General features: G+C 35.5%; 1 protein-coding gene and 2 pseudogenes across 2 annotated transcripts; 2 read left to right on the forward strand and 1 right to left on the reverse strand.

Moving 5' to 3' along the window:
- Positions 1-6,606: 6,606 nt before the first annotated feature.
- Positions 6,607-9,764, forward strand: LOC102620726 (putative receptor-like protein kinase At3g47110; annotated as a pseudogene).
- A 64-nt stretch (positions 9,765-9,828) lies between these two features.
- LOC102631258 (probable LRR receptor-like serine/threonine-protein kinase At3g47570) lies at positions 9,829-12,168 on the reverse strand (annotated as a pseudogene).
- A 10,612-nt stretch (positions 12,169-22,780) lies between these two features.
- LOC102616024 (probable LRR receptor-like serine/threonine-protein kinase At3g47570) lies at positions 22,781-26,370 on the forward strand. Of its 2 annotated transcripts, XM_025099829.2 has the most exons (3): positions 22,781-25,536; positions 25,684-25,773; positions 25,870-26,370. In XM_025099829.2, exons 1-3 carry the CDS (start codon positions 22,881-22,883, stop codon positions 26,106-26,108), a joined length of 2,985 nt encoding a protein of 994 aa, XP_024955597.1. In that variant the 5' UTR covers positions 22,781-22,880; the 3' UTR covers positions 26,109-26,370. The 2 variants fall into 2 exon arrangements, with proteins under 2 accessions (XP_024955597.1, XP_006480892.1); XM_006480829.4 differs by having other exon boundaries at positions 22,786-25,536; positions 25,684-26,370.
- The last annotated feature ends 702 nt before the right edge of the window (positions 26,371-27,072 follow it).

The following is a 27,072-nucleotide window of genomic DNA, read 5'->3' on the forward strand; positions in this document are numbered from 1 at the left end:
ATAAATATCTAAAAAGCTTTTCTTTAGAAGTCTTTAAATTCATTCGGAATAAGTTGCTGCTTGCATGTGTGTCATACCCAGCTTAGTTCAGATGCTCTAAGTCTTATGGAAAGCGTAGTGGATCATATTTTTGGTGGTATCTGTCGAAAACTCAGTTTTAATCTTTGATATCATTTCTTTTTCCGGAATAGATTGAGGTAGGTAAGTGTTGGGAAAATATGCTCTTGAAAAGCATATGTGTTTATTTAATTGTAATAAACAATTTTTCTAATTAATAAAATAAATGAGGTATTTTATTCAAATATCTTAATTGCATTAATATTTGTATTAAAGTCCATTTAATCATATTATGTGTATTTATGTGATCACCATATGGATTCACAGAAGACATAACTATAAGTTATCTTATGATTAAATAAATTTAGTTCGCAGTTGATAAATAAAGTTGGGCACTTTATTTAGGTATAGACTGTAATAAATTCATTGAATGATTTGTCTTAATCATGTATGAATTTATTGATGTAGTATGACTACATTGAACATGATCACATATGAGATTTAATTAGCTTTGTAATAACTGTCAGACTTATTAAATCTCATAGGCGTTGATTTTACTGTAATCTTAATCGTGAGTTAATTATGATTTCATGATTGTAATTGTTATTCCATTTGAGTTACCAATGGGCATGACACATCCTTGTGGTCAAGATTACCCGGTATCTTGGTGGGAGCAATTATGAGTATTGGAGTTATGGATTAACAATATAGAATTTGTACAACACATCTCTTGATGGGTTTTCGGCACTTGATCATAGAATTCTCTGGCCAGAGTGTGTCAACATATTTAGTATGTTGAAAATGATCATTACAGAAAACCAGTAAGGATCAAGAAATAAGATGTTATTAAATTGATTGGACAGTTGAGATATCAATTTAATTAACGATGTGGTACAAAGGATTGTGCAGTAAAGAAATCAATGTGGCTTGGGACAAATTATTATTCGAGCATACAATTATGGAAGTCAGTTCCAATCTTTTAGTGGAGTAGATTTGGAATTAAATAATTGGGCTAGTTTAATTACAGGCCTAATTATTGTAGCCACTATTGTATGTTCCCAAATGATCCCCGGGTTAGCTCATTTAATTGATTGCACCACTATTAGACTAATAAGTAAGATAACTAGTTATTTGGGTCAAAAACCTAAATATATCATTTAGTGGGAGGCTCCATTTAATTAGCTTTTGTGTAAGGGGTCTTATGTTATTTTACAAGGTGGGTCCCCTATTGAAAAAGCAAATAACGTGGGTTTTGTTTTTTGATTATTTGAAGCCTAGGGTTTTCACTAAAGGGTGATATAAAAGGCTTATTTTTCTCTAAAGAAAAAAATAGCAGCCACTTTATACAGATCAGAGAAAAAGATTTTTCTCTCTATTGTTGAGAAAAAAATTTTCTCGTGCTAGTTGCTTTGGTAGTGATAAAGGCGCCCACACATCAAGTGCAAATCGAACCTGAGTCATAACCTGAAAGATCATTAGTGACAGTTCGTGATCTAACAAGCGTGGTGGTGACGGATCGTGATCTAACAGAAGTGGTGGTGGCGGATCGTGATCTAGGAGCCTAAATCACTTCAACGGAAAAAGCCAAATCGAATTTTCAAGATACGATTTCTAGATTACAAATTCTTATATATTATATAAGAGCGATCTTCAAAAGGTTTTATAAAAAAATTTAAAAACCTAATTTTTCCCCAATAGTAGCACCTAGAATACCCAGCTTGTGATTCTTGCAAATTTTTGAAGCAAGGATTAAATATTTGCCATAAACAGGCTGCTTGGCTATGGATGGAAGTCCAAGCAGAGAGAATATACTAGATTGAGGAGTTCCAGGGAGAACCCTGGTACACCTGATACAGAAGATTGTCCTGGTGTTAACGCTCAAGGGCTGGAGGATATGTCCTCTAAGATCAAGAGGTAATTTCCGGGGAATTTGAGCCTGCTAAGAAATTTGTGAAGGTCATTGAACCTGGTATTGCCTTATTTATTTTACTATTTTAAATAGATTGAAAACTATCTTGTTCTCTTATTAGCATTGCACCATGATTAATAATAGCCTGTAACAAATATTCTTTTTTAAGCCAGTAGCGACTGATGATCTTCATAATAGTAAATTATATGTCATTATCTTTTCTGAGGTCTCATGCAGACGAAAATACTTAAGTCATAAACAAAGAGGATGATAGATTGTTAATGCACAGCTGATGCAAGATCAGATTCAATTGGACTCCAGGATGATTGATAGATGAACAATCAATCAAGAGCCATCTCAAACTAATAAGATTAAACAAAGAAACGAGATCAACCACAACAATGAAAGAAAACCAGAAAATATGAACACTCAAGAACATAGCACAAACACAAGAAATGATGATCAAGAAGAGAGGCTTACACTTTCTTTATTAGAGAATTTAACTCAAATTTACAGAGATGTTACATGGTACAAAACAAGCTAAGACTTTTCCGTAAATCTTAGTATTCGACAAGATACAAGGCCTTAAATACTACCTAATACTCAGGTTACAAAACCCAAAAATGTCAAACTTAAGCTAACCATTCTCTTCTCCCGCTAAAACGTACAAGTCAGATATTAAGCAAATAATATATCCCTTAGATTTTACAAATGAACCTTGAGAGTTCACAAATTCATCATTTACCCCCCAAAAAAATAGAATGTTAAATTAAAAAAAAATTATCTTTATTATTGGAGGGTCCTATTATTTGTGTATGATAGCGGTTTAAGGATCAGTTAGGCTCCGAATCTACATTGATATTTGTTTACGCTTAATTTTACTTAGATTTGATTTACACTTAGTTTGGGTGCTTTAGCAAGTGTCACCGAATTTGGTTAAAACTCGATTTCCGCAAATAAATTTATATTTTACGGGTAATTGGGCTAAATAAATAATTTTTTTCGAGATGTGCTATGGTTCTTGTGATTTGTAGTGAGTTGAGGGAAGGTAGCCTAGTTGCTTTGCATTAGAAACTGAATGAAACAATGTTTGGATCTTGAAATCATGAAGTAACCTATAAAATAGAGATAATAGAGGTTAGAGGTGAGGTCAATGGTGGTTGATGACCATACTTTAATGTTCAAGTCAGTTTTTTTGGTGATTTAACTGATGTTAAGAGTTTAAGAACCTTAGAACCTCAACAACGACAAATATTAAAAGGTTGAAGATGAAGTTTGAGAGAGCAAGAGGGAGATGTCGGATCTCGTTAAAAATTGAACCTGTTAAGCTTAACAGGAGTGTGTTTGACAGTCCTTTTCATCATTTTAAGCACCTTGACAAATTTTTATTGATTTTTCCCTCCTCACATAGGAATATCCTCGTCACTTCTCTTGAATGGCAATTGTTGGCGCGATCAGCAAGCTCTAAGGCCAAGCTGCAAGTGGCGTTTGTTATTTGGATCTTTGTCATGTTGTGCGTATTGCTTGGATAGATTGGTTCGCTCGGTGAGGCGGCTTTAAGATGGCTGACGTGTCTCTATTTAGTTGCATACCCTTTTAAATGAGTGGTGGAGTGATAAATTATGAATTCTTCCTCCAATTGCGCTCCATCCGTCAAGTGCTTGGTTCCATGGTGATTGCTCTACGACTGAAAGTCATAATCAAAGAGAAACATCAATTGCAAGTGGAAATGGGCATATAATCAATTTCACACAATGTCGTCTATTGTTTTGAGCGTTAAGGAGATTAAGGTGGAATCTGGGGCCTACTTTGAGAAGTCGTCTATCAAGTCTCCTTTTAGGACGAAAATTGGGTAACTTTTTCACACTACTATTTTTATAAGCTATCTTTCAGAGTTTGCTCTACAAAACCAAAGTGTCCACTGCATTTGGGGAGAATGACAACGACACTTCCATTAGTTTGGTAAAATGTTCGCAGAATTATCCTTTTTTTTTTTAAGAAATGATCACATTTGGACGATTTTACCATTTAACAACAGTGTCCAAATCATGTATCATTAGGTAAATCTAAATTATCACCCCAAAAAAAAAGAAAAAAAATCTCTATGATCATTTTTAAAAAACTAGAGATCTCTAAAACCATTTCGTGAAATCAAGGGTATTGTTACGTTTCCCATGGACTTCACTCATGAAAAATCTACAAAGATTAGCATACATCCTGAATCCCTAGGAGTCTTCTCTTCTCTGAAAACTTGAACATCAACAGGCTTCCACCAGATCAAAATTCTAAAGCAAATTCCGTAAGCATGATATCCCACTCCCAAACTTCAATGTTTCCAAATTTTCCTTCGTTTCTCATTGTTCTCGTACCTTTCTTCTTGTGTTTTCAAACTTCCGAAAGCCTAAAGTTCTTGGCTAGGGGCTCTTCTCTATCTATTGATGACAAATCAGACGTGTTAACTTCCCCAGACAAAACATTCACGTGTGGATTTTATAGTCTTTGTTGAGATGTAATTAGTAATCTAGTAAATTGAGCAAGAAGTTTGAAGGGTTCTATGGTTTGTTTTCTACATGAATTAAAGAGTAGCATTTATGCTTGCAATATGGCTTGGGAAATCTAAAGAATGATTAATGTAATCCTCAAACCCGAGAAAGATGGAATGGAAGAAAATAAGAATGCTACTTGGGAAATTTTAGAACGCTTCATTTATGTGAGAACCTGGGATGCAAATGTAAGAGAGATTGTAACATTTTTCAATTTTTGGTTTGACATTCTGGAAGAAAACGGCTTACCGTTTCTAGAGAAAACGGAATTTCAGAGAGCATGTTTTCTGTTCTCCAGAAAAATGCTAATCGTTTGGAGAAAACGACTAACGGTTTATTTTCAGAGAGCATGTTTTCTGTTTTACAGAAAACGGCTCACCGGTTATTTTCAAAGAGCAACTTATGTGACATTCTGGAATAAAACGACTCACCGTTATTGAGAAATCGGCTAATTGTTTTCTTCTAGAGAGCGCGTTTTCACGTCAATTGGAAAAACAGTTAGCAAGCTTAAAAATTCAATTGTGAATGGATGTAAATTTCAAACCAAAAAGAGTGTCTTTGAAGAAGTACCATTTCTAATAATTGTAATCTTTCATATAAACACGTTCTTCATTAAAATAGACATATACATTGGATCAAATAGATCAAATTAATTACAGATTTCTTTGTGTTCTGGAATACAATCTTATTTGCTAGAGATTGTATTCAGGATTTGTTATATCTTAGAAGTAATTTGCCATTAAAACTCTATAGCAAACGAAGATTGGTGAGGGCAAATAAAACCTTAAAAGAAAATGTGCAAACACGTCTCAAACCCTAAGAAATTCCTTTGTTCTTTGCCTCCATATCCAAAAATCTACTAACAGCAAATGTCTTTATTAGGAATTCTAGTGTTACTGATTTGTTGCACTGCTGTGCTTCGCGCCATCCTGATTATAGTACATAGTTTCTAGAAAATGACAATTTCTTCGATCAGTGACGACATTTGATGACATTTACATGAAAAATCGTTGTAAATAGGCAATAATATTACCAGGAAAGCTCTTAAATCAATAAAAATTCGTGTTTTTTTTTCTTTATGCATAAAATTTTGATAACAAATGCATCCTTTAAACTTTTATATTTGGACCGTTGAAAATTTCTGTATTTAGAAATTAAAAAAATAAAGTTTTTTTAGATTTGATGACACGTTTGCATGACAACTGAAGAAGCGTCAATATGAATTGTGTAATATTTTATTATTATTGTTATTATCTAGCCTAACGGCAATTTATTATTTCCCCCAACTTATATAAATAGTGTTCAAAACCAGACCCCTTATTTTTAATATAAAAAATATTACTATTTGTGCTAGATAAAAGAAGATTCAATAAAATAAAATATTCATGACACCCTTGCTTATTTTCACGTAACTTAACCTAACCCAAATAGAATAAATTAAAAAATGACTTTTGTGCTTTGACTTTTGTGTTGCGACTGCATGCATCCACTAACGAGACTACTAAACAAACAAAAAAGCAATGCTCCATTTTTTTTCCCTTTAAAATAGCTTTATGGAAATTAAATTTGTCCCAATTCATATGAGCATGCGTTGAACCTGAATCTCTTTCATTCAATTTAAGAGATTTTATAAATTGAACTAACTACCCTTAAAAGATTTAAAATACATAATTTCTATCACAAGTGATATGATATAACCTTATTAATTGATAGGCGGTATAACAGTGTCAGTGCAAAATAATTAAGGAAATTAATCAACACCCTCTTCTTTTTTCATTTCTTTTTTTTGGGGGGTCAACAAAGGATCTGTAAGTGTTAAAATACGGGGCCATGAGAAAGATACGCTTCATAAAATAAACTGTTGATAATATTGCTTTAAAAAATGTCGATAAAACATATTGCCATCCGTCACTCATTAGATTAATGTCAAGCTGTCAGCGGAAAACAGCAATTATTTGAGCAGATAATTTCAACGGAGTTAATTATCTTCCAAGAAACATTCGATCATTCTATTTTTTATCGTTATTTCTCCTTTTGTTATTCTAAATAAATTGCTGAAATTGGCATTGACTTCTGAAACTCTTCAATCCTCAAACAATGGAGTATCAATTTTTGAACTCCAAATGGTTTTGGCTACACTTCCTTGAGTTCATTCATGTTTTATGGATGACTCCAGGTTTAAAATCGGCAATCATTGAAGTTGATGACAAGCTTGCTTTAATTGACTTCAAGAGTCACATAACTCAAGATCCTCTGCAAATCATGAGCTCATGGAATGATTCAATACATTTCTGCAACTGGGTTGGTGTTACATGCAGTCCCTTCAATGAAAGAGTCACAGCCTTGAAGCTGGAATCAAAACAGTTAGTTGGCTCAATTCCTCCTTCTGTAGGAAACCTTACATGTCTTAAAGTAATCAACCTGCAAGAGAACAACTTTCATGGACAAATTCCTGACGAAATAGGCCGTTTACAGCAGCTGCAGGATCTCAATTTGACTTACAATTACCTTAGTGGGAGTATTCCATCAAATTTATCTCATTGTAGAGAACTTCGAGTGTTTGATACTAGTGCCAACGGTCTCATTGGCCAGATACCTGATCGGCTTAGTTCACTGGAAAAACTTGAAATCATTCGCCTCGGACGCAACAATCTTACAGGAAATATCCCAGCTTGGATAGGGAATTTTTCTTCTTTGCATGTTCTGTGGCTTGCTCTGAATGATTTTCATGGAAACATACCAATTGAACTTGGCCAGCTTTCAGGCCTAGGAATTTTTCAACTTTATGGGAATTTTCTGTCTGGTATGATCCCTTCTTCAATTTATAATATCTCATCCATACATTATATTTCTGTGACTCAAAACCAGCTGCACGGACAGCTGCCTTCAGATGTTGGCCTAACTCTTCCAAATCTGGAAATATTTGCTGGTGGCGTTAACTACTTTACAGGAAGTATTCCTATATCATTGTCTAATGCCTCCAAGCTTCAGATTCTTGACTTTTCAGATAATGGTCTCACTGGGACAATTCCTGAAAACTTTGGAAGCTTGAAAAGTCTAGTTAGACTTAATTTTGAGATCAGCAAACTTGGAAGTGGGAAGATAGGCGACTTGAAATTTCTCTCTTTCTTGGCTAATTGTACTAGTCTTGAAGTGTTAGGTCTTGCTCAAAATCGCTTCGGGGGAGAATTGCCTAGCTCCATTGCAAACCTTTCAACCCATTTGCGAATTCTTACAATGGGAGATAATCTCTTTTATGGAAACATCCCAGTTGGAATTGGAAACCTTGTTAACTTGAGCCTTTTGGGATTTGAAGGGAACAATTTAAGTGGCAGTTTCCCTGAAGTTATGGGGAAGCTCAACAAATTAGAGGGATTGGAGTTGAATGCTAACAAATTTTCAGGATTTATCCCGTCTTCCGTTGGTAACTTGACTGTATTAAGTAGGCTTTTGATGGAGGAGAATAGATTTGAAGGAAGCATCCCTTCGAGTCTTGGAAACTGCAAAAAGTTACAGGTGTTGAACTTATCAAGTAATAATCTCAACGGCACCATACCCAAAGAAGTTGTCAGCCTCTCTTCTCTTTCAATTTCTTTGGTCATGTCTCATAATTCTTTGACTGGTTCACTCCCACCTGAAGTAGGCAAGTTGACAAATCTTGTTGAATTGGACGTGTCATACAACAGGTTATCAGGTGAAATTCCAAGCAGCCTTGATAGTTGTATTAGTTTGGAGCGTCTGTATCTGGGGAATAACTCATTTAAAGGGAGAATTCCTGTATCCTTAAAAAGTTTAAGAGGTTTAGCAGAATTAGATCTTTCATGTAATAACTTGTCTGGCAAGGTTCCCCAATTTTTCAGCGAGCTTTTATCTCTCAGGCATCTCAATCTCTCTTACAATGAACTGGATGGAGAAATATCCAGGGAAGGGATTTTTGCAAATGCCAGTGCCATTTCCATTGTTGGGAATGATAAGCTCTGTGGTGGCATCCAAAAATTACAGTTACCTGAATGCTCCAGAAAAAATCCCAGAAAACGTCTTTCTCTAAAAATAGTAATCCCAGTAACTATTTCAGTCCCAATTTTTATTCTTCTTTTGGCTGCTTTGGTTATTTACCATATAGTCAAAACTTCAAGAAGACAGTCCGCTCCTCCTTCTAATGAGTGGCAATCCGGCCTGTCTTATTTGAAGATCTCAAATGCAACTGATAACTTCTCTGAGGAAAATTTGATTGGTTCTGGCAGTTTTGGTTCTGTATACAAAGGAACTCTTGCTGATGGGGAAACTGCTGCAATTAAGGTACTAAAACTGCAACAGCAAGGAGCTTTAAAGAGCTTCATTGATTAATGCAATGCTTTGACTAGTATACGACACCGTAACATCCTCAAGATCGTATCTTCATGCTCAAGTGTTGATTATGAAGGGAATGACTTCAAAGCTTTAGTTTTTGAGTTCATGCGGAATGGAAATCTGGACCAGTGGCTGCACCCAAGTACTGATGAGTATTGTCATTTTAAGAAATTGAGTCTCATGCAGAGACTGAATATAGTGATAGATGTAGCATCAGCATTGGATTATCTCCACAACCAGTATGACACACCAATTGCACATTGTGATCTAAAGCTAAGCAATGTACTCCTTGATGAAGGTATGATAGCTCATGTTGGTGACTTTGGATTGGCAAAATTCCTCTTTGAAGAATCCAATACTCCCTCCAAAAATCAAACAATGTCAAATGGGCTCAAGGGTTCCGTTGGTTACATCCCTCCAGGTACTTCTTAAACCAAATACATCACACTTCTTTCTTGACACTATCAACTTTGATATTCTAATTACAAATTTCACAAAGTGCAGAGTACATCAACGGCCATGTTTCAATACTTGGAGATATATACAGCTATGGCATACTATTGCTGGAGATATTTACAGGAAAAAGACCAACAGATGACATGTTTAAAGATGATCTGAGCATTCACAAGTTTGTATTAATGGCCTTGCCCAGCCATGTCATGGATGTTCTTGACCTATCAATGTTGCTTGAAGAAGAAAACGATCATGAAAAACATGAGGAAGAAGATTTGTTTCCAGACATTGAATCACAAGTTGCTCAAAAGAAATTAGAAGAATGCTTGGTTTCAGTGATGAGAATTGGAGTCATGTGTTCTGCAGCTTCGCCAAGAGATCGGGTGGGCATGAAATTTGTTGTTAACAATCTGCAAGCGATTAGATCAAAAATAAGAATGCGAGAAGAATGAGAAGTCTAAAAGATTTCGACTCATCTTTTAGAAGTATGTAATTTCAAATTAGTAAAAACTTAGATCAATAAAGATGGCCTGGTTTTATTGCTGTAATTTAATGTTCATGGAACATTTTCGTGCTGACATATATATATTTCTTATTACTTGCAGTCAACTCGCTGAAACAACAGTGAAAGATAACTGCTATTTGCCTGCATCTTGAGTTGAGCATTAATTGATCCCACATCGAAGAAGAGTGCTTTTGACTTTCTGCAGATTGTTTACAACATCACTGATGTCCATCCGTTCTCTGGGGGATTCTACTGAACAAGCAACTCCAATTTTGAGTATTGTAGCCAGACTCTCTTGTACTTGGTCCTGTTTAAGTTTTTCTTCAGCTGTTCCTTCTCCTTCTTCTCCTCCAGTAACAAAGAGTGGGTCTAAAACTTATGATATTTGTTCAGGCAATGCGTTTTTAACAAACTTGTGGAGGTCCAAACCTTCCGCAAATATGTCACTGGTAGGCCTTTTCCCTGTAAAAGTTTCCAGCAAGAGGATCCCATAGCTGTACACATCACCATATGTTGAAACCCGACTTCCCATGCCATATTCTACAATATTCAAATCGTTCATTAGTTAGAAGCAGGAGCATTTTTCAGTTTTAAGTACAGTTACTTCTCACTTGTGCTTAATTTGGCTTGTTTGTAAGCACAGGCAACGTGTTAAGAACTTATATTACCAATACACCGACCAAATTGATAGCTAATGATTACTGAGCACCTACCCAATATATAGTTATATTTTGCATCTGGGATACAATTTCCGAGAATAAAGACTTCTAAAAAACTGTTCATGAATAAAACAAGAAATCAATGATTACCTGGTGGAGCATACCCAACGGTTCCTTTCAGTCCAATTGAGCTACTTTGATTGGAACGGATAGCTTCCGGAATAAACCTTGTTAACCCAAAATCGCCCACATGTGCAGTCATGTCATTATCAAGAAGAATGTTGCTTGGCTTTAAATCACAATGAACAATTGGCTTTCCGCAGTGGCGATGAAGATATTCTAGAGCAGAAGCCACATCAATGGCAATGTTCAATCTTTGAAGAAGACTTAAAATCCTGGAGCTGTAATTCAGATCATCTGAAGTTGATTCTGGATGGATGCAACCAGATCTCTAAACTTCCATTGTGCATGAACTCATAAACTAAAGCTTTGAAATCATTGCCTTCAAAATCGGAACTTGAACATGCAGTTATGATTTTGACAAGATTACGATGCCTAATGTTTCTTAAGACCTCGCATTCAGCCATGAAGCTCTTTAAAGCCCCACGTTGATGTAAGAACAGCACCTTCATCGCAACAACTGTTTGATCTGGATCTAGTACATAGCTTCCAGCACCAGCTAAATTGGCAGAAGAAAATCCACCGGTAGCTTTCAGGAGACTTTCGTAGGAGACATTTAGAAGCAAATCCTTCCTTGATGAAGACTCTGAACCAGTCACTGTTCTTTTCTTTCTCAATCGATTGATAATTAAAAGAGACATGACCAAAACTAGCCCCACAAGCCCAGAGAGGAGCGGAATCATAAACTTGAGCCCTTTGGATTTCTCACTTTTCTTTGACTCACTGGAAGTACATGGTGGCAACTTGAGTTCTGAGATTCCTCCACAAAGCTTTCCATTACCAGCTACCGATATGGCAGATGAATTCTTAAAGATCCCTTTATGTGGAACTTCTCCCTCTAGATTGTTGAAGGACAGATTCAACCTTCGCAGAAAGGGAAATGTATCCAAAAACTTTGGCATTTTCCCTGAAAAGTTGTTTTGCGAAAGATCAAGTTCTTCAAGACCTTTTAAAGAACTAAAGCCTGGATGGATTGGGCCACGAAAAAAATTATCGCTCAAATTTAGATACTCCAGGCCAACACAACTTGCAAGTGAGCTTGGAATTTCACCTGATAACTTATTCTCCGATAAATCTAATTGTCGAATATTTTTCAGATTTCCAACTTCCGATGGTATACGACCAGTGAAATGATTGTGCGACAAATCCAACCATCCTGATAAGGAGGATAGGCCAATAACTTCACTGGGTATAGCCCCAGAAAGATTATTATCTGACAGATCTAATTTCTGCAGTAGATGACAAGTTCCCAGAGCTGAAGGTAAGCTTCCTCGTATGGAATTTCTATGTAAATGAAGTTCTGTCAGGAAAGTTAAATTCCCAAAAGATGAAGGAATTTCTCCGGAAATATTGTTTCCAAACAAGGACAATACTTGTAGCTTGGGAAGAGATCCAACAGAAATTGGAATGCTTCCTGCGAGGAGGCACACCTCAATGGCTATTAATATCAAAATTTTCAGGTTACCAATTCCCGTTGGGATGGAACCAGATATCGGATTAGCTGACATATATAAATAGCTAAGATGGGATGAAAAATTAGCAATGGAATTTGGCAATATCCCTCTTAGATTATTTTTGCTCAGGCTGACTACTTCTAAGTAAGTGCAATTGACCAAAGAATCTAGAAATCTAAGATCATTACCCTTTCTGGTTCCAAGATTATTTCTTGCAAAATTGAGCCTAGTGAGATTCCTTAATCTACCCAAATCTTCTGGTATCGAGCCCGTCAAAGAGTGCAAAATCTAGCCACTCAAGCTTACTTGCATTAGATATAGAATGGGGTATATTCCCAAAAAACTGATTACCTCCCAAGAAAAGTAAACGGATATTAGGAAGTGTGAAGCCGATGTAAGGTGGAATTTCACCAAAAAGTTGGTTTTCTGACGCGGCAAAGTAATCCATTGGAGTGATATTAAAAAGCTGGATGGGAATTGAACCTGTTAAGGAATTTACAGAGACTTGGAACATGTTTAGGTGCTTCAATTGGCCTAGCTCAACAGGAATGTTGCCATTAAGACTGTTTTCTGAAAGAGAAAGCCGTTGAAGAAATGAGAGATTTGAAAGGGACTGAGGAATAGGCCCAGTGAGATAGTTATTAGCAAGTCCAAGTCCTTTTAACTTGAACAAACCGCCCAATTCAGAAGGTATTTTACCTTCGAGCTTGTTCACGACTAAGTCGAGAATCCTGAGCTCAGAACAATGAGTGAGATTGACAGGAATCTCTCCTTGTAACATATTACGATTAAATATGATTGATCGTAGCCCAAACAAGCGGCCTATTTCATGTGGGATCATTCCCGAGAAGCTATTTTGTTGAAGATTGATAAGCCTAAGGAATGTCAAGTTCCCGATGTAAGGAGAAAGTGTACCTGTCAGATTTTGGCCACTGAGATTCAATGATATGACTCTTTGATGTTTGAGACTGCAAGTAACTCCAAGCCACAGGCAAAAGTTGACGGAATCATTCCACGTACTCAATGCTCCAAATGGATCAGCTACCTTGCTTTTGAAAGCAAGCAAAGCTTGTTTATCAGTTTCAGTTCCAAGATTGGCACAGTGGGAAAAAGAGAAATGAAATAAGAAACTCAGAAGGATGAAAGGAAGAAAAACAAGAGTGCTATTACAGGGGAAGTTTTAGTGTCCCTCATTTATAAAGCGAATTTTAACAAGTATTCAGCGTTTGGTGCAATGATCTGCCTCAGTGCCTGCTAATTTTATAAAGCTATGAGTAAGTGAGAAGGAAGTTGCTGGGAAGATCTTATATCAATAGTAAATGATTCTTGCTTTATTTCTTTCGTACGAAGCTTGGAGACAATGAGGCCTTATTTTCTTGATAATGAGCACTTGCGTCCCTTTCAAGCTTCGTCCTTTTTCACACTAATTCAAGATTCCATCCAACCTAACAACAGTTGGTTCGATTGACATATATATTATTAAGTGCGATTCAAATAACCCGTTACATCAAATAGTCACGCAATTTATTGTCATCTTATAAAAGAAAAGATACAGACATAGTCTTGGTGTTCTAGAAGCGGTGAAGCACAGTCCCTTTTTGGTCAATCCTTTATTATGATTGTATGAATTTTTTTATGATTAATTAAAAGAACATATATGACAATAAATGAGTAAAAAATGAACAAATAAAGCAATTGAGACTATTGAGATCTTTCACAGTTAGGTAAAGAAGAAAATTACAATATACCCTTCTAAAAAATAAAACTATCGAAATCCACAAAACATTTAAATTTGAGATGAGAGAATTCACAGCTTAGAAATAATCTGCCCACACTAGACAAAAATTTCCACCAACCAAATGAATGACTAGAGGGTAGTTCTTTCTGTCGGCGGAAAACGCGTTCTAAGCCTCTTGTTTATTTAGGGTACTTTCAAACTTTTATATTGAAATTTCGTGCAAGCACTCTACATTCAAACTTCCATAATCGGATTTTGAAATTTCGTTTCAAGCATTGGTTAATTATTTATTGCATGTTTTCATAAGTAAAATGCTCGAGAAATTAAAATTTCTATTAAATAATAGGTTTTGTCGATCCTTACTTGTGAAATTATAATTTGATTACTTGACATTCGCTTAATTAATAATTTTTTCTTGATTCCAATATTGTTAATTTATCAACGTTTTATTATAATAATATCATATAAGTATGTCTTATATTGTACTCGATAATTTAAGTAGCTAGATTTACAAAAACTTATTTTAACAGCTTAATTTGTTTGCTTCTTATATTAAAAGCAAGGGTTTAAGGACTCAAGTATAAAAGAGGAGTAGGGTAATGTAACCAAAAAGTAATAAAATTAAGACACTAACACTTATTTTCTCTCCAATTATAGAGTAATGTTACACATCCCAATTTTTTTATTCCAAAAAATTATCTCAAATGATTTGGCATTCATTAATTAGTTGGTAAAATAAGACATTTAATCACTTAGATTTTATACATTTGATTCACTTAGATTTTGTAAAGAATTACTAAATACTAAATTAATGACACGTCATTTAGTATAAAATTTAGGATAAAATATTTAAAATATCTATCATTACTCCGCATTACAATCTCTTTCTTTCTCTATTACTGTAGCAACTAAATTGAAACAATTTAGAATCAACATCTGACAAGTTTAATTCAAGGGCTTTATGTGTTCAAAAGAAAAAAATTAAAGAGCTTGATGATGATGATGATAATTATTATTATTAAGAAGATGAAGATCCAATGTGATGTGTGTAGCAAAAACGGAGCCAACAAGCTCGCCTCCAATGCTTCTCTCTTTTTAATCCTTCCCCTAAGCGATTTGCCGACTTTCACGTCTTAATATATTTTGGTGAGAAAATAATTCTCTTTCTAATTTTTTTGGCGTGCGTCCCCTAATTCATTAAAATGAAGTGTTAATTTTCAGAAAAGAAAATAATTTCTTGGTAAAGAAGAAGTGATTTACTGGAAAGAGATTGAATTAGAACAGGTTTGGCAGTATATAAGTGTCTTTATAAATTTATGAATTCCCTCAATCAGTTAACTGGGGTTTTTCTAGTAGAGGGATCTTAACAAAACCCTTCGGACTTCTAATTTGACCTGATGGAAGGGCCTGGGCTTAATTGACAGGTTGAGTTTTGGGCTACGCTGATTATCCAAAAGACTGGAACTTTTAACAGCCCGTTGAAATTCTCATAACACCCATTTTGAATTTAATTCCTCAAATACCTCATTTTAATTTATAAAATATTAATGCATGTATTAAATTTACAATCTTCCTATAAAATTTCAAAAAATCTTAAGTTTCTATTTATAAAATAAATACAAATCCTAAAACCTTAAATTATTTCTTCTTATTAATTGTTTCTATTTCTATAACTCTAAACTCTTATAATATTATCAGAATTTTTTATTAAAATCAAAATATAACATAAATTATGAAATGAGTTAGGTATAAAAGTTTTTGTTAAATAATAAATTATTTAAGTGTTTAATTGAATTTTCATTCAAAAAATAAGAAATGAATTAAATTATCTTTAATTTTAGCAATTTCAATTAAAAAGTAGTTTTATAAGAATTTTTGAAGGGTATCCAAAGGCCTAGTCTATCCAAAAAAGATTAATTTTTAACAACGTTGCTTTGTTTAAAAAAAAAAATTTTACCCTCAATTCTCATTAGCCTAAATTTCTCAATTATCTTCACCAAATTCTTTTTTTAAAAAAATTCCTAAATACACCTTATATAATCCTCAATGTATCCTTATTATCGTTTTTATTCCTTTTTAATATGATTATAAATTTTATTTTGAAAAGATTGACACGGTCAAATATTACTAATTGTTAAGTAAGAATAAATTTTGAATTAAACTTAATTGTTATATACTTAAAAAGTTAACGTGTCATCTAATTAAATACCAATGATTACCAAGTGTTTGGTAATAATTAATTTTTTATATCATCACTAACGAGATGATTTCATAGCACTAATGAATGACCAACATTTCGTATCTTCATCATTTGCAATATGAATATTATATCCCGATTTTGTAAGCATGTCATTCCTCCTGAAGCAAGGTTTAATTATTAAACAAAAACGTGAAAGAAAAATATTGGAGACTATTTTATGTTTTTTTGTATTTACTTTCCCTTTCATTGTCTTATTTGTTAATGTTGAAACACGGCCGGTAAGATACCATCAATGGAGTTAAATAAACGAAATTTAGTAATAAAATATCTGAATATGAAATCTGAAACAAGCAATGAGAGTTGTTAGGAAATTATTAAACATGTCATTCCTCCTGAAGCAAGATTTAATTATTAAACAAAAACGTGAAAGAAAAATATTGGAGACTATTTTATGTTTTTTTGTATTTACTTTCCCTTTCATTGTCTTATTTGTTAATGTTGAAACACGGCCAGTAAGATACCATCAATGGAGTTAAATAAATGAAATTTAGTAATAAAATATCTGAATATGAAATCTGAAACAAGCAATGAGAGTTGTTAGGAAATTATTAAACATGTCATTCCTCCTGAAGCAAGGTTTAATTATTAAACAAAAAACGTGAAAGAAAAATATTGGAGACTATTTTATGTTTTTTTGTATTTACTTTCCCTTTCATTGTCTTATTTGTTAATGTTGAAACACGGCCGGTAAGATACCATCAATGGAGTTAAATAAACGAAATTTAGTAATAAAATATCTTAATATGAAATCTGAAACAAGCAATGAGAGTTGTTAGGAAATTATTAAACATGTCATTCCTCCTGAAGCAAGGTTTAATTATTAAACAAAAAAGGTGAAAGAAAAATATTGGAGACTATTTTATGTTTTTTTGTATTTACTTTTCCTTTCATTGTCTTATTTGTTAATGTTGAAACACGGCCGGTAAGATACCATCAATGGAGTTAAATAAACGAAATTTAGTAATAAAATATCTGAATATGAAATCTGAAACAAGCAATGAGAGTTGTTAGGAAATTGGTGGGTGAAGCAGACACGCAGCTAAAATAAAATTGGTAGAAAAATAAAGAACAAGCACAATAGAGGACACCAGAAATTATGTGGTTCGGCTTTTAGCCTACGTCCACGGGCGAAGACAGAAGGAAATATTTTACTAATGAAAAGGAGTTACAAGTATTGTAGTATTTTAGCTCACTTCCCAAAAACCCAATACAACCAAACTCTCAAATCACTAAACTCTTAAAGTCACTCTCTAAATAAAGAAAAGAACTGAAAAACTCAATGATTTACAAATGAAGGGAGTGAACATTTTATAGCCAAAATTGGCTACTGTTCATTTAATATTTAATTATTATTATTATTATTTTATTAATTTTTTCTTTTCTTTTCCTTCTTCGGCCCGGCATCTCTTTTTCTTCTCTCTTTCTTCTTTTTCCTTACTTTCTTTGGGCGGCACCAAATTTTTCTTCTTTTGTTTTCTTTGATTCAAAGAATGCAGCAACAACCACATTCTTCTTCAAAATGGTGGGCACCACCTTCTAGAAAAGGTGATGTTATTTTCCACATTCTCCCACTTGGAGATTTGATTGAGAATCAATCAATCTCCACACCATCCTTTCTGCTTCGCCATAATCATGTTGCCTACGTTTCTGCTAGGCCATAAGAGGATCAACTCCAGATAAACTTGTCAGCATTTATCGGCTTAGTCAAAACATCTGCCAGGTTCTCCTTCGTATGAATATTTTGCAAATCCACACTTTCGTCTTCCACTACTTCTCGAACAAAGTGATACTGAACCCCTATGTGCTTTGTCCTGGAATGAAAGGCTGGATTCCTTGCAATGTGCAAGGCGCTCTGACTGTCACAAAACACAGGAATTTTCTGTTGTTTGTGCCCGAGCTCCTCCAATAACCTTTGTATCCAAATAGCTTCCTTGCAAGCTTGTGTAACTGCCATGTATTCTGCTTCTGTTGTAGATAAAGCCACAACGGTCTGCAGTTTAGAAACCCAGCTTATAGCTACTCCCGCAAGTGTAAACACATAGCCAATAGTGGATTTCCTTTTATCAAGATCTCCTGCAAAATCTGAATCCACATAGCCCCTGACAGTAAACTCTGATCCTCCACAACATAATGCAACATCTGAGGTTCCTCTGATTTATCTCAGAATCCTCTTCACAACTATCCAATGCTCTCTACCAGGATTTGCCATGGATCGACTAACTGCTCCCACTGCTTGTGCAATGTCTCGTCTTGTACATATCATAGCGAACATCAAACTTCCCACTGCTGATGCATACGGTACTCAAGACATCTCCTTCCTCTCTGCTTCATTACTAGGACACATACTTGAGAATAATTTGAAATTAACAGGAAGTGAGGTAGAAATTGACTTACAATCTTACATGTTGAAGCGCTGCAAGATTTTCTTCAAGTAATTCTTCTGTGAAAGCCAAATCTTCCTGTTATTTCTGTCTCGGTGAATTTGTATCCCTAGAATCTTGTTTACTGGTCCCAAGTCCTTCATTTCAAACTCCCTAGCCAATTGTGCATTTAATTCTTGGATTCGATCTTTGTTGGGGCCTGCTACCAACATATCATCCACATACAATAGCAAAATAATGAAATCATTATCTTCAAACCTCTTGTAATATATACAATGGTCTGAACTGAGTCTGTTGTATTCAAGGCTCATAATGAAGGAATCAAATCTCTTATACCAACACCTCGGTGCTTGTTTGAGACCGTATAGAGATTTGTTCAACCTACAAACCAAGTTCTCCTTTCCTGTTTCTGCAAAACCTTCTGGTTGGAGCATATATATTTCTTCTTCAAGTTCTCCATGAAGAAATGCAGTTTTCACATCTAATTGCTCAAGATGTAAGTCAAATGTAGCACACATTGCCAAGACTACTCTGACTGTTGTGAGTCGAACTACCGGAGAAAATATCTCGTTAAAGTCATTACCTTCTTTCTGAGCATATCCTTTCACCACCAATCTCGCACGATACCGCTCCATTTGGTCATTGCCATCACGTTTGAACTTGTAGACCCATTTGTTTATAATGGCTTTTCTTCAACGTGATAGTGGTACATGCTCCCATGTCTTGTTCTTGTGTAGAGCTTCAATTTCTTCTTGTAACATCTGAGCTGTTTAAAGGTTCATGGAAAGTTGAAGGCTCTCCATCCTCTGTTAGAAGACAGTATGCAACGTTGATCTCTGTGACATACTCCGAGTGCCACGTTGGCGGTCGTCTCTCACGAGTTGACCGACGAGCTTCTGGAGCCTCGGACTCGATTGGTTCTTGTTCCTCGTGCTCTGGTGCTGCTTCAGAAGAATCTGAATCTTCTGGATTATTTTCGACAATACCGTCACAATCTCTGACTTTTCTTTTATAGTGCCATCACCTCCATCTTTCATTTACAGTTGATCTTCTACAAAAATAACATCTCTGCTTATGACGATTTTGTGGGCAGTGGGGTCCCATAGACGATACCCCTTTACTCCATCAGCATATCCCAAGAAAATACATCTTCTAGATTTTGCATCCAGTTTTGTTCTTTCTTGGGCATTGTACATCACGTACACAAGACATCCAAATACATGTAGGTAGGAATAATTAGCTGGCTTTCCAGTCCATATCTCCATCGCTGTCTTCAGCCCAATAACTGTAGATGGCGATCGATTTACTATATAACAGGCAGTTTTGGCTGCTTCTGCCCAGAATGAATTGGGTAGACCAGCAGCCCTCAACATAGCTCTTATTCTTTCTTTAAGAGTTCTGGTCATCTGCTCCGCCACTCCGTTTTGTTGAGGAGTGTATGCAACCGTGAACTGCCTCTGAATACCTTCTTGCTTACAGAAAGTAAGAAACTCGCCGTCTGTATACTCTCCACCATTATCCGTCATCAAGCACTTGATCTTTTTAGCAGATTCAAGTTCCACCCGCGTTTTGTATTCTTTAAACACTAGAAATACATCTGACTTTTTCTTAATTAGATACACCCAACATCTTCTGGAATAATCATCAATGAAAGTTACTATGTACTTTGCACCTCCCATGGATATATCCGGTGATTCCCAAACATCAGAATGAATCAAGTTTAGAATGCATTTACTTCTAGCAATAGATCTACTGAATTTTAATCTATGCTGCTTACTTGTAACACAATGCTCGTAAAATGGTAAACTTACCGATTTGAGCCCCGCAAGCAATTTTCGCTCAGAGAGAATCTTCAAGCCTTGTTCTGACATGTGGCCAAGTTTGAGATGCCACATCATCGTTGATTCTTCTCCATTTGACACAACACAAGCATCAGCCTCCTGTAGTGTTTCTCCTTTAAGCATGAATAAATTAGCACCGATCTTTTCTGGCTTCATCAATACAAGTGCACTTTTAACGATCTTCATTATTCCATTCTCCATATGAGTTTTGTACCCATGACTATCCATTTATCCCAAAGACAATAGATTTTTCTTCAAGCCGTTGACATGTTGTACTTCCCCAATTGTGCGAATTGTACCATCAAACGTTTTTATTTTAATAGTACCAATACCAGCGATCTCCAAGGCATGATCATCTCCCATATATACAGATCCTCCTGAGATAGGTTTATATATGTGGAACCATTCTCTCCTAGAGGTCATGTGCCAGGTAGCTCCTGAGTCTATAAGCCAGACATCAGAAAGTCGTTTTTTGCCTTCTGAAACAGTTGTTGCTTCGCTGTAGAGAATTTCACCACCATCTGAGGTACTTGCTACACACCCCTGAGCATTTGATGACTTAGGTTCTTTACGCTCTCTTCTCTTCTGATTACTCCAACACTCCTTTTTTACGTGCCCTTTCTTACCACAGTTGTAGCATTTAACATTCTTCTTACTTCTGGATTTTGATCTACCATGATTTTGACTCCCACTGGGGCCACGTTCCTCTGATCTCCCTCTCGTCAGCGATAGCGCCTCCGCTTGCTGCGAATTTGCTTGTCTGTTTTCCTTATTTTTCCGCCTACTCTCCTCATTTAATATGGAGACTGCAACATCGTCAAAAACTAGACTGTCCACTGGATTATTGTTCGTCAGGTTGATGATGAGTTGATCATACGAATCTAGTAGACTTTGAAGTAGAAGCTCTGCACGTTCATTTTCCTCTATATTATGACCCAACATTGTGAGTTGTGAAAATAGAGTCTTCAAGGTGTTGATTTGACCGGTCACCATTGTAGATTCCGCCATTCGAAGAGTATAAAGTCTCCACTTTAAGAAGATTTTGTTGTGTAGTGACTTGGCCTCGTACAATTTTGTAAGAGTATCTCATATTTCCTTCGCTGTGTTTTTCTCTGCCACATTAGATAATCCTCCATCTGCAAGTGCCAAGTGTAGATCAAAAATAGCGTTGCCATCTATCTCGTTCCACTTGTCATCAGTTATCTCCATGGGCTTTTCTTCAATTGCTGCTAAGCAATTATTTTTCCTCAATATAGCTTTCATCTTTATTTTTTACAACGAAAAATTATTTCCGTTAAATTTCTCAATTTCATTCTTTGCCGTCATTTTGTTGATAAATACCGCACACAAGATAGTGTACCACCTTGAATAGTTGTAAGTATGTGTGAGAATGCACACCAGGAAAGTTCCCAGGAAAGACTGGAGGGGTCACAATGGTCCCACTTAAAATTCAGACTCCTTAAGCTCTTATCACCTTTGTGATAGAACTTTCCTAGACATGTACAAAACCACACAGTTGTTTTACTCACACCACTATTCCCTGCTTTGCACCGTAAAATTCTTAGATAGCTCCCACCGTTTCTTGTGAATACTACCGTATACGTGAATACGTGAACAGTACCATATACGTGAACAGTACCACGTATACGTGAATAGTACTATATACGTAAATAGTACCCCTTACGTGAACAATACCCAATTCCAAAAATACAACAAATAGCTCTGATACCACTGTTAGGAAATTGGTGAGTAAAGCAGACACGCAGCTAAAATAAAATTGGTAGAAAAATAAAGAACAAGCACAATAGAAGACACTAGAAATTACGTGGTTCGGCTTTTAGCGTACGTCCACGGTGAAAAGGAGTTACAAGTATTGTAATATTTTAGCTCACTTTCCAAAAACTCAATACAACCAAACTCTTAAATCACTAGACTCTTAAAATCACTCTCTAAATAAAGAAAAAAACTGAAAAACTCAATGATTTATAAATGAAGGGAGCGAGCATTTTATAGCCAAAATTAGCTACTATTTATTTAATATTTAATTATTATTATTATTATTTTATTAATTTATTTTTCTTTTCCTTCGTCGACCCGACATCTCTTTTTCTTCTCTCTTTCTTCTTTTTCCTTACTTTTTTTGGGCGGCACCAAATTTTTCTTCTTTTGTTTTCTTTGAGTCAAAGAATGCAGCAACAACCGCATTCTTCTTCATAATGGTGGGCACCACCTTCTAGAAAAGGTGATGCTATTTTCCACAGGAGTTGGCAGCCCACTGGATAGGTTACATGATCCGTAACTTAGCCAACTCCTAAAATATCTTACTTAACGTCAATTGGACTTAATTATGGTCCCAGAATATTTAACTGCCCAGTTAATGTCAACAAAATAAATCAGGTAGTTGGACAGATAGATAATAACAATGGAGTTAATTATGATCCCAGAACATTTAATGACTCAGGTATTATTTTCGCCCTTTATTAGTCTAAAAGGACAAATTGCTCCAATTTGCATTGCCTTTCGAATCACTTTATTCCAAAAAGTGAATCCATGGAGCATCGGGTTTTGAACTCCAAATGGTTTGTCCTCGTTCATGTTTTATGGCTAGCTCCAAGCTTAGAATCAGCAACCATTGAAGCGGACAAGCTTGCTTTACTTGACTTCAAGAATCATATAACTCAAGATCCTCTGCAAATCATGAGCTCATGGAATGATTCTGTCCATTTCTGCAACTGGGTTGGTGTTACGTGCAGTCCCTCTAATGGAAGAGTCACAGTCCTAAAGCTGGTATCAAAACAGTTGGTTGGCTCAATTCCTGCCTCTATAGGAAACCTTACATATCTTACAGGGATCAACCTATTCCAGAACAGCTTTCATGGCCAAATTCCTGAAGAAATAGGACGTCTGCAACAGCTGCAGGATCTCAATTTAACTTACAATTACCTTAGTGGGAAAATTCCAACAAATTTATCTCACTGTACAGAACTTAGATCATTTGAAGCTAGTGTCAACGATTTCGTTGGCCAGATTCCCAACCAGCTTAGTTCATTAACAAAACTAGAAATCATCGGCCTTGGAGGCAGCAATCTTACAGGAAATGTCCCAGCTTGGATAGGCAATTTTTCTTCTCTGAAGGCTCTGTCGCTGGCTTGGAATAATTTACGTGGGAGCATACCAAATGAACTTGGCCAGCTTTCAGGCCTAGGATTTTTCACACTTTATGGGAATTTTATATCTGGTATCATCCCTTCTTCCATTTATAATATCTCATCTATATACTATTTCTCTGTGACTCAAAACCAGCTGCATGGGCAGTTGCCTACAGACGTTGGCCTCACTCTTCCTAATCTGAAAATATTTGCTGGTGCTGTTAACTATTTCACAGGAAGTATTCCTGTGTCATTGTCAAATGCTTCTAATCTTCAGGTTCTTGATTTTGCTGAAAATGGTCTCACTGGGACCATTCCTGGAAACTTTGGGAGCTTGAAAGATCTAGTTAGACTAAACTTTGATCAAAATGAACTTGGAAGCAGAGAAATAGGTGACTTGAATTTTCTCAAATTCTTGGCTAATTGTACTAGTCTTGAAGTGTTAGGTCTTGCCCGAAATAGTTTTGGGGGAGAGATGCCGATCTCCATAGCAAACCTTTCAACCCATTTGCGAAGGCTCACAATGGGAGAAAATCTGATGCATGGAAACATCCCTGTTGGGATCGGAAACCTTGTTAACTTGAACCTTCTTGGATTAGAAGGTAACAACTTAAGTGGTAGTGTTCCTGAAGTTATAGGGAGGCTCAACAAATTAGAAGGATTGGGGTTGAACGTTAACAAGTTTTCAGGATTAATCCCATCTTCCCTTGGTAACTTAACTATACTAACTAGGCTTTGGATGGAGGAGAATAGATTGGAAGGAAGCATCCCTCCAAGTCTTGGAAACTGCCAGAAGTTGCTGGTGCTGAACTTATCAAGTAATGATCTCAATGGCACCATACCCAAAGAAGTTGTGAGCCTCTCTTCTCTTTCAATTTCTTTGGTCATGTCTCATAATTCTTTGACTGGTTCACTCCCACCTGAAGTGGGCAAGTTGACAAATCTTGTGGAATTGGACGTGTCATACAACAAGTTATCAGGTGAAATTCCAAGCAGCCTTGATAGTTGTAGTAGTTTGGAGCGTCTGTATCTGGAGAATAACTCATTTAAAGGGACAATTCCTATATCCTTAAAAAGCTTAAGAGGTTTAGCTGAATTAGATCTTTCATGTAACAACTTGTCTGGCAAGGTTCCTGGATTTTTCGGCAAGCTTTTATCTCTCAGGCATCTTAATCTCTCTTACAACGATCTGGATGGTGAAATATCCAGGGAAGGGATCTTTGCAAATGCAAGTGCTGTTTCCATTGTCGGGAATGATAAGCTCTGTGGAGGCATCCAAGAACTACATTTATCTGAATGCTCCAGAAAAAATCCCAGGAAACATCTACCCGTAAGAGTAGTAATCCCAGTAACTATTGCAGTCATAATTGTTATTGTTTTCTTGACTTCATTGGTTATTTATTGTATGGTAAAACCCTCAGGGAGACAATCCCCTCCTCCTCCTCATGAGCGGCAATCAGGCATGTCTTACTCAGATATCTCAAAATCAACTGATAATTTCTCAAAAGAAAATTTGATTGGTACTGGCAGTTTTGGTTCTGTATACAAAGGAACTCTTGGTGACGGAACAATTGTTGCGATAAAGGTACTAAAACTTCAACAGCAAGGAGCTTTAAAGAGCTTCATTGATGAATGCAATGCTTTGAAAAGTACACGACATCGTAACATTCTCAGGGTCATAACTGCTTGCTCGAGTGTTGATCTTGAAGGGAATGATTTCAAAGCTTTAGTTTTTGAGTTCATGTCGAATGGAAATCTGGACCAGTGGCTGCATCCAAGTCCTGCTGAGCATTATCAGTTCAAGAAATTGAGTGTCATTCAGAGACTGAATATAGCAATTGATGTTGCTTCTGCATTGGATTATCTTCATCACCATTGTGACACACCAATTGCGCATTGTGATCTAAAACCAAGCAATGTACTCCTTGATAAAGATATGACAGCTCATGTTGGTGATTTTGGATTGGCAAAATTCCTCTTCGAGATATCAGACAATCCCTCTAAAAATCAAACTGTATCAATTGGGCTCAAGGGTTCTATTGGTTACATCCCTCCAGGTATTATTGTCAACTTGACGATTCAGATTCTCAATCACGCTTTGTTAACAAATCAATCATCTTCTGATTGAATTCAACTAAAACGTACATAACATACACTTCTGTCCCTAAATTCTAAGCCTAACAACAAATTTTACAAATCTGCAGAGCACATGAATGGCCAGGTTTCCATACTCGGAGATATATATAGCTATGGCATACTTTTGCTGGAGATGTTTACAGGAAAAAGACCCACAGGTGACATGTTTAAAGATGATTTTAGCATACACATGTTTGTGTCAATGGCGTTACCTGACCATGTCATGGACATTCTTGATCCGTCAATGCCATTAGATGAAGAAAATGATGAGGAACAAATTGAAGAAGTCATAGAAGAGAAAGAAATGATGATTCACATTGACCTTGAAGTTAACACAAAAAATAAATTAGAAGAATGCTTTGTTTCAGTGTTGAGAATCGGCCTCATGTGTTCTACAACTTCTCCAAGAGAGAGGATTGCTATGAACGTTGTTGTTAACAATCTAAAGACAATTAGAAACTGTTTTCTGGAGTTCAAAAAGAGGAATGCATGAAGAGTGAGATAAGTGACAAATCTACAAGGTTTTATCTCCTCTTTAAGACATCTGTAATTTCAAAATAAAGATAAATTTCGTGGCTTATTGCAGCAACTTTATGTTCATGAAACATGGTTATTTTCCAAGCTTATATAGAGATAATTTTTATTTTGCCTGCTTGTAATACCCGTGTTTTTTATTATTATTTATTTGTTTGTTTATTTATTTATTAAGTACCTTATTTTAAAAAGGTTTCCTTAATAGGTAAGGATTTTAAAAAGGCTTGGCCTATAAAAACCTCCTCTACGTTATTTTGTTTTTCAAAACCCTAGAGCCTAATAAAGAAAAGAATACAGCAGCTGCATAAGAGTGAATTCATATTTTTGAATAAGAAAAGTGGAAGATTTTGATTGTATTCCTATTTTCCATTAAAGGAGTTCTTGAGCTTGGATTTTGTCTTGAAGGTAGGAAAGAATTTATAAACCTTTAAACTGTTGATTTTGAATGTGGTTTTTATGTAATTGATTGATTGATTCTGTATGTGTTGTATTTATAAAATCGTTATAAAATCGTGAAAAGTATGATCATGTATTGATTTACGTGTGTTTGAGTGGAAGTAGTGCTGTTATGATATCTTGGAAACTGTGAACAGTATAGATTGAACTTCATATGACTGCTGTTTTAGTCGAGTTTCATCATAAAACTTTACAAATTACTAAACTAAACATCTTTATCTTTCTATCCGTATATTTATTGTTCAAAAACTCGTTTTATATAACTTGTTTTGATTTTTCGAATTTGGAACACTGATGCTGGAAATTTTCGATTTTCAGCAGTAATTCACAGTTCTAGAATTTATTTCATAACCCAAACGACTTCTGAAAATTCTGAGAATTTTTATTACTGCACATATATATTTCTAGTTTCTTTATTTTTAATTTCGTAATTTTTGGATTTATATAAAAATCACTAAAAATCATGG

The sequence above is a fragment of the Citrus sinensis genome, chromosome 6 (genome assembly GCF_022201045.2).
Source record: "Citrus sinensis cultivar Valencia sweet orange chromosome 6, DVS_A1.0, whole genome shotgun sequence".
Lineage (NCBI taxonomy): Eukaryota > Viridiplantae > Streptophyta > Magnoliopsida > Sapindales > Rutaceae > Citrus > Citrus sinensis.